Source organism: Chelonia mydas, chromosome 3 (genome assembly GCF_015237465.2).
Source record: "Chelonia mydas isolate rCheMyd1 chromosome 3, rCheMyd1.pri.v2, whole genome shotgun sequence".
NCBI classification, from domain to species: domain Eukaryota; kingdom Metazoa; phylum Chordata; order Testudines; family Cheloniidae; genus Chelonia; species Chelonia mydas.
Genome location: NC_057851.1, coordinates 194,343,125 through 194,351,430, shown reverse-complemented (window position 1 = coordinate 194,351,430; position 8,306 = coordinate 194,343,125). Strand labels below are relative to the sequence as shown.

At 41.9% G+C, this 8,306-nt stretch overlaps 1 protein-coding gene and 1 long non-coding RNA gene across 12 annotated transcripts in view; both read left to right on the top strand.

Annotated features, from left to right (window-relative positions):
* The first annotated feature begins 4,485 nt into the window (after positions 1 to 4,485).
* The window catches only part of PLCB4 (phospholipase C beta 4), a 323,966-nt gene continuing 320,145 nt past the window's right edge, over positions 4,486 to 8,306 (top strand). For 2 of the 11 annotated variants that reach the window (XM_043544055.1, XM_043544053.1), the window contains exon 1: positions 4,492 to 4,664. In XM_043544055.1, coding sequence (XP_043399990.1) covers positions 4,525 to 4,664 — 140 coding nt within the window. In that variant the 5' untranslated portion in view covers positions 4,492 to 4,524. Of the gene's footprint in view, positions 4,665 to 4,772; positions 5,065 to 5,129; positions 5,228 to 8,306 lie in introns of those variants that run through there. The other 9 variants (XM_007064146.4, XM_043544058.1, XM_043544061.1 and 6 more) reach the window with 8 other exon arrangements.
* Positions 5,441 to 7,559, top strand: LOC122465257. Its single transcript, XR_006289961.1, has 2 exons — positions 5,441 to 6,294; positions 7,361 to 7,559. It is a non-coding gene; the product is annotated as an uncharacterized LOC122465257 (long non-coding RNA).

Here is an 8,306-nt window from a genome sequence, read left to right as displayed (position 1 = left end):
TGTAGCCTAGTGATTAGAGCACCAAACTGGGCCTCTTGTCTCATGCCTAGTAAGTCTACTAAATTGTGTGTGTGTTTTGTTTTTTGTTTGTCCTCCATTTCTAGCTCCAAATTGCTGAGCCCTAAGGAGGACATTAGTTAAGAAATATAAGTGACACCTTCCTTGAACTGGTCATAAAGACACTACCATGTTTGCCTTTAATTTCCTTCTCTAGACTCTTTTATCATCATGTCTGTGGGAAGTTTCCACCAAAAGAAGTAGGTAACAATTAGTAAATACTGATACCTGCTTAACGTATTTATTTACATCTTATTATTAATTTTTTGACTTGAGGGTGTCTAATTATGTACACACCTACGCTGTGTAACCATGTGTTACCATCACTGTCACTCCCATCCTCTCCCTTATTCTCTCTGATTGTTACACCTACCTGTTACATCATCTTAAAGTAGACTAAGCTCTTCAAGGTGGTACTGTTTGTTACTATGTGTCTGTACAACACCTGAGACAATGGGGTCTCTTTCCTGACTGAGGTCTGTGGACACTATCATAATACAATATATAAATATATTTGTGGAAAATATAGTGGAAGAGACATATAATGCATTAATTTCTAGGCAGCAGTTAATGAAATACCGGACCTTAACACTGTGACATTCTGATTTACAGAAAAGCTATTTTAAATTATTTTTGCAATTTTCTAAATTTATTGCATATAATTTCCTTCTCTCTTTGGGGCCTGTCCTGTTTAGATCCATGGTACCAAAGTAGTCTTGCTTTAGAGGTGGTGGTACGTAAAAATCAGTAAAATATTTGACTCTTTAAACAAACTAGCAGAATAGTTTCTGTGCTAAGTTTCTGGCATGAAAAAGTACACGCTAGGTGGTGTAGAAGACGAGTTTTATTGCTATTTCTGTAATGCACTCATCCCAAATAACACATAATCTTGTAACTCACACATCATCTTATATATAATGTACATAATTCTTACTGGTGAGTGTGTTTTGCTTTATTTTTTGCTTCATGCAGGATCTGCTCTGGTATTTGTAGGGAAACGGCTACAAGGTTATTAAAATTTGTTGCACTGTTAAAGCTTTAAGTAATAGTTTAATGTAGTAGTTTAAAAAGAAATAAGACATTCAAGGACACTGAAGAGGAAGGCAACAGCGAAATTCCAGTATGCAACTGCCTGGTTTTGAGACCGAGAAAACCTCTAAAGAAAACGTCACACTTGTGCTTTGTATCCAGTTTTCTTTCGGTGCCAGCTCAAGATATGGTCTTAATCCTTAAGGAACTTGATGAATCAGGGCCTGGCTAATGGTCTCAGTTCACAACACAGCTAACTGCATTCTTTTAGACAGTGTTTCTCAACAGAGGCTACAACCAAGAAGTGGGTCACAAGGGAGCATCCAGTGGAGAGTACCTAACTGCAGAAAGAAAAGGGAGCACCCACTTGTTCCTAAGACTTGATGGGAGTCAAAGAGGGTAGAGAAGGTACAATTTTCTCCTTTTTTCTTGTTCCTGCTGCTTCCCCTGGTCCAATACTTCCTGCCCCTCCCCAACGCAATCACATTCAAGTTCTTTCTTCTGTAGCCCATAAGGCTAGTTTGCTAGCTTGCTATATTGTGTTTTCTTCATTGGTTTGATTCATATTATTTTGCTATCCTATCCTAGTATTATCAAGTCATCTTCTTTTCTTGAGTTTTGTTTATGTTGAATTCTAGTATATGCTATTCATAATAGTTATTCATGGTTATCCATAATGGTTGGCTGTAATGCAAGTAACCTACAGGCCTGTATCCTGTAGGATTAGCTAGAGGAATTCAGTGTGTTTGTAACCTTTGGCATAGATAAATGACCTACTAGTTACCTCTCTTGACTTTGGGGAACTGAATAGGGGAACCGAACAAAGAACTGAATATGTTTATCATTGGTCTGGAACACACTGGTAACCGCAGGGTACACCGCAGAACATGGAAGTCTTAAGTAAGGCCAAGGGTAACGGTTTTGGGGATGAGATAATCGATATTAATACGTATAAATATACGTCATAATATGTTAACCTATAGAGTAAGTGTACATGAAGATTTATTTCGGTGAGGAAACAAGATTTGGGCATGGTAGGTTGGGCCTGGATTAAGGCAGTGTCTGGACCCTATAAAAGGGCAAACAACCATGCAGGGAGGTTGCTTTTTCCTATCGTCTATCAAGCTATCAGCTCAGCTTTGCAATACAGTCTAGCTACTCAACACTCGAACTGAATCCCTACCAATTTGGAAAGCCTGAACCATCAATTCCGTGGGCATGCCAGAGGCGAGGCTGGTCCTCTGTCTTCTACTACCAGGTCTTTAGGGAAGGGTGTGAGTATGCTAGTTTAAGTAATCTTTTAGAATAGAGATGTTACCATCAGTGGTCATAGAATTGTATTACTTCTCTGTGACTCTGTGTTTAATAGCATTTATTGTTCTTTCATTTATATTAATAACTATCTTATCCATTTGGTATTGTCCTCAGTGTAAGTGTCCTTGCCACACAACCCGAGAGTTCTCTAACTCTGTAGCCAGAATTGGGACAAGAATCTAAATATCTTCTGATCAGATCAGTGGTGAGCCATAATAAACTAGCACATAAATTCAGGTCAACACTTCCCTCCTCAGCCCCCCAAATATTGCTCAGCAGTAGAGATGAAGTAGAGATTGTAGAGGCAGTGGTATTGGCTCCTTTTAGCCTCTGGAAGCAGCATTGCCCTGAGCTGAGGGCTGCTCAGGAGAGTAGAAAGACACTCCCAGTAACCAGCATCAGCTCAAACCCAGCACCAGCCTTTCACAGTTCCCCAAATCAGCTCCTCAATCTGCATCATTCACTGCCTCGCCAGCCTTAAATCCACCACTCTTCACCATTCCTTTCTATCTGTTGCCCACAGTGCCAACAATCCTCACCTTCCCTTGTTTCACTGTGCAACCAATCCCACAATACTTTGTGACATAAATGCTATGGGATATGGTGGGTTGCCTTTTTGTGGACCCAAAGGATATATTGTGGAGACCAATATGGGCAACTCTATGCAAATCTTAATCACTGTAGTTTGCAGTCAGATAATAGCACTATAAATACTACAGGTAGCTAAATAAGATACAGAAAGAATTCCACACTATTGCCAGTCTGTGCTTAGGACAGGCCCAAGAGTGGAAGAGCAAACTGTGCTGCAGTTCATTGAAAATAGTATTGTAACTTAGCGCACAATAAAAAAAAAAATCACAGTTGGGCAGTATCACAAACTTCATGGCCCACTTTACGACAGTGTCAGAACAGAGTGATTAAGCTTTTAGTCTTTATAGCAGAGCTTGTGAATGTTATGAAAATGTCATCTCAAATCTCTTCCTCATTCTCAATTTGAATTCAGGCATTAATAAATACCATTTTCTGTAGTATAGGTGGTAATATACAGTGGGTTGGGAAAGCTATTTGGGTTCTTCTGGATCCTGCCAAATTGAAAGCAAACAGTGAATCAAATGCTTCTTTTTCCTTTGTAGCTGTACTTTTTTTTAAATAGAAACTATTATATCTTTTAACAGCACTGTCTGAACTCAAATACTGTATGCTGAATTTCAGTTGGCTGAATTCAAAGATCCATTATGTAACAACAGTCTACCTAAAAGGCAAAAATCAATGGGCTATGATTATAGAGTTTACATTTATTTGGGTGGCAGACAAAATAAAAGACATGTAACCTCAAACACCTGAAACTAGCAAACTACTGAGTCAAAGTCCTCTCTCATACATACCAGACAAAACCACCTCTATAGTTTACACATGCACATGGATACACACATAATATTTACATATGCACAGCCATTTATCAAAATAAAAAGACCTGATACCATTCGATTGTTGTTATTTTATAATTTTGACATATCAGTGTTTATAGTTATTTTTTCAATGTTTAATAACTTTAATGTTCACAATTACAAAATATATTTTACGCATTTTTTATTTATCCATTTAAATGTTCAGTTGTGGGAAATTATGGGGAGGGTTTTCAGACGATAAGCCATCACACCACAATTATTTAATTACAATGCTGAGATTAAAAAAACCCTACAGCTTAAAGCTGTCAGCGTCCCATGTCAAAATACACAGAGCAAATATCCTTTAATCAAACTGGCATAACGCCTCAAGCCGCCTTTCCTTACTTTGCTGCTCAGTACATTTGGATGATCAATGCAAATATTTTTCATCAGCGTGAGTACATACAGGGAAAACCAGTGTTTACAGATACAAATCTAATCCTTCCAAGCCTCTCTCGCCCAGGAAAATAGCCACACACACTCATGTCCTGTTCACGTGTAACCACGCATGAATGCTCGGTCAACACACGGTGTTGTCCACATGCACGGATCCTGGCTGTCCACATGCACACACACCGACAGGCCACACGCCACTGGGCTCGTGCCCTCACGCGGGCACATGCCGTGAGGGGCGCTCCAGCCGCCTGAGAGGACCCGGCTCCCGCGCGTCGTCGCCATGCAGCCCGGGCACACCTGCTCGCACGCCCCGGCTCTCACGCTTCGCCCACGCGCACACACACACACACACGCAGCCCCCACGCCTCCCGGGGCTCCCGCTGCCCCTGCGCTCGTCATGCGCCGGCTCGGCCAGGCCAGGTCTGCGTCCTCCCGGGAGAGAGCCCGGCTCGGCGGAGCGCTCTGCGGGGACTGACCCGGGCCCGCCGGCCGTGTGCAGGCGGCGCGGCGCGGGGCGGGGAGGCCCCAGCCCCCGGGGAGGGACGAGCCGCCGCCGCCGCCAGGCCAGTGCCGCGCTCCAGCCTCGCGCGCGCCCGCTCCCGGGACCTGGTGTCTCGCGCCTGCCTGGAGCAGCGGGTGGGGGGGGACGGGACGGGGGGGGGAGTGGGTGCGAAATAAGGAGCCACGGGGCGCGGAAGCCACCCGCCCGCCCCCTTCTCGGCTCAGCCCCAGCACATCCTGTGCACAGGGGGCGGGCTGGCCGGGGCTGCTGCCCTCCTCCTCCTCCTCCTCCTCCGGAACCCTCCCGGCGGCAGCTGATGTAAGGCGATGGGGGGTTTCTGCGGGGAGCGGGGCTTGCTCGGGGAGCTCCGTGCACGGGCAAAGGCGGCGTGGGGGGCGGAGGATGCGGCGCAAGCGGTAGATGCGTTTCCTGGTGAGCAGCCCGGGAGCTCCGGAGCGGCAGCGGGAAGCCAAGGGGACAGGTAGGGGGAAGTCGGCTCCCGGCGCTTTGCCCCGCGGTACGGGGGGATGCGTGGGGTGCCTGGCCCCCCCCCGCCCCCAGTGCACCGATGCGGCGGCCCGTCGCAGCGACGGGAGCGTTCGCCTTGTCCCCGCCTCGCAAGGTGCCCCTCCACCGCTGTGTCTAGGCTCCGAGTGAATGCGTGTGATTGGAGAAGGGGCGGGGGGGGGGGCACGATTGTTTATTTCTATTTTGCTCTTCCAGGCTTGTTGCGGTGGAGAAAGCCCTTGCTTCAGTGATCCTGACATGAGTTCTGGTCCTTTCCCACGGGCCATAACCTTGGGGTTCTGGCTGGCCGTGCAAAGTAGGCAGGATTAGTGCATCTTTGCAAGCCCAAACTCGCAGCTCGAACCGATCCTTCCACTTGCTGCACACAAGACCAGATTTTTGTTCTAAATTAAATTCTTCTTCTCCTCATCCTTATTGCCAGCTGAGCCGATCACTGTAGTTTTTTCAGGGGTATCCGGATTGTGTCAATGCAGTGTGGTGTGTGACCAATGTGTCTCTTTTAGCTGAGAGTAACTTTGTTTTGAACAATGGGATCCTACCTCTGAAGGGTTTTTTTTTTTTTTATGCTCTTTAATACAGAGAGAGAGAGAGAGCAGGACTATTATTAAATAGAATACCTGTGTGAATATGTGTGTGTATGCATGCATTAGCTCTGTGTGTGTAAAACATGTCAAGTCTAATTTACATAAATGTATCAACATAATATTTTTATAATATAACTTTTAAACCAAGATGTTGACTACGGTTGCCATTTTGCCAGCAATACTGTATGTATTTTACTTTTGAATTATGTACAGTCAGACACCTGTTACTTAATCCTGTTTATCTTTGTCAGTTATTGTTATCCAACCTTAGTCATCATTTTATCTCTGAAAATAAAATACAAATATGGTTCTTCTAAAAATGATGCTATGCTGGTATACAGTAAGAACAGGAGAGACTAATGGAGATCTCAAGTAATATTTTTCCAAAGAGAGTAATTCTGGAAAATACCTGGAAAAAAAAATCTTTCTCTCAGAGGTAGGTTTATGCTGCATGCAGAGATGTGTGTGGTGGGGGTGGGTGGGGGGTACAACTTTAAAACAATCGGCAGAGGATATGCTAAATGATTTACAGTGTAGATGACTTTCCTTTGTTTTTGTAAATAATGTGTGCAGTATGTTTGCTTAATAGTATAATGTTGCTTACTACTCTCTGAACTTCCCTTTGAAAGTGTAAAATTATAGGACTTTATGATGAATAATCTGAGTTATTGTCAATTATACAGAAAAATAAAACAGACCCTAATTATACAAAAGAATAGAATGAATGGTGTCATTACGCATAGAAAATCATATTATGTAAAGCTTATTTGAGTAGTGTATTAAGTGTTTTCCCGAGACAAGGAATATTATTTATTTGAAGAGGTTTTCTGTAAATTAACTTCTAAAAGTATAACATTTATTGTATTCACAGTTTTCTTCCAGGTCACAGGTACCTACCTAGGCCCTTATACAACAGAAGGGTTGCTATTACATAGGACTGCGCATTTTTGTATCATACAGAGGCAGTTTATAAATATTAATTGGAAACAGACTCATTCCTTTCTGTTAGTGATAATTTAATAATGTAATTAAAATAAATTCCAAAATAGTATGTCATGGGTAAGATTAATTGCCATCTACAGTGAGATTTTAGGTATGGCCATCTAATTCTAGGAAGGAACAAAATGATCAGGGAATATAAAATAGTATGCATTTCAGACATGGAAACTTTTTAACAACTGCTAATTTCACTCTGCCTGCAAATATCAGGTTTGAGTCTTCTTTTGATGACTAAACACCTAGTATTCATCTAAAAGTCAAACCTCTGGTGAAAATATAACTCTTCAAGTAGCTGTCAAAACAGAATTTTAAGGTCTGATTTGATCACTGGGTATGGATTCATATCTGGTGGAGTAACAATGCCTTTTATTTTCTACGTGTACGCCCACACACAAGAGCTTTGTTCTAAAACAGAATTTTTTGTGCAGTGAATTTAAAAATAAAATGCATAATGTATTCTGTAAGCTATATTTTGCTTTTTTTTTTTTTTTTTTTGTGAACAGAGAGGAAAGCACCTAGAGGGAAAAGAGATAAAGACAGAAGAAAGGGTAAAGAGAGAAATTCCATATCGGCTTCCCTTACAAATGCAGGAAAGACGAACCTATTTGCTGTGTATCTCATTGTTATATACCACCCAAAATCCAGTCGCTAGCTGTACCCTTCTGCTTCCATCTTTTTTAAATAAATGACCAGTTCTTTTGACCTGATGTGCACTGCTGACTTCTGTTGCTGACTTTGGCCATTTGTTCCAGTAATGTCGTGCTCTACTATGAGTCTGTCAAATCCATTTGCATTGTACTTACTCATAACAAAAATATTAGAACAGTTTCTGGTTTAATGTACCTTAAATATTTGGTACTGCTTTTGTAGGAAGTGATGACTTTATTTTAAAATCAGATTTAAATACCCTATATTTCAAACTCTTGTCGGTATAATTTCCATTATTCTCATGATTATTCACTTTGTTTCAATATTTCCTTTACGTTAGCTTGACGTTTTTTGTAGTCTTGTAGCTTTATGATTCATTTTCATTTGTGGTTTTACCGTATGAATTATATTCCATTCTTGGTCGTCATTTGCAGAATAACTAATTCTGATCATTTTAGTTTAAATGTTTTGTTGTTGAAACTGAAGTGGATGCTGTGCTAAAGATGAAGCCAACCATTTTACGAATGAGTGTCTGTCTAAGAGAAACAATACCTCATTTGTTTTAGGAAGACTTTGGCTTCCTCCATATTTTTAAGCATCTGTCCTACAGTATTCTGGGAATTGTTGGAAAATGTGGTGGAAATCAAATTTCCTAAGTCATCCAATTACAGGATGCTTCAAACTGGTTGATTGTCAGTAGTAACCATTATCAAAAATTGCACAAAACAACATTTCTGATTGGGCTAATCAATAGTAAAGGCTCAATTCCACCCTCAGCTTAAAGGGTGGATTGTACCACTG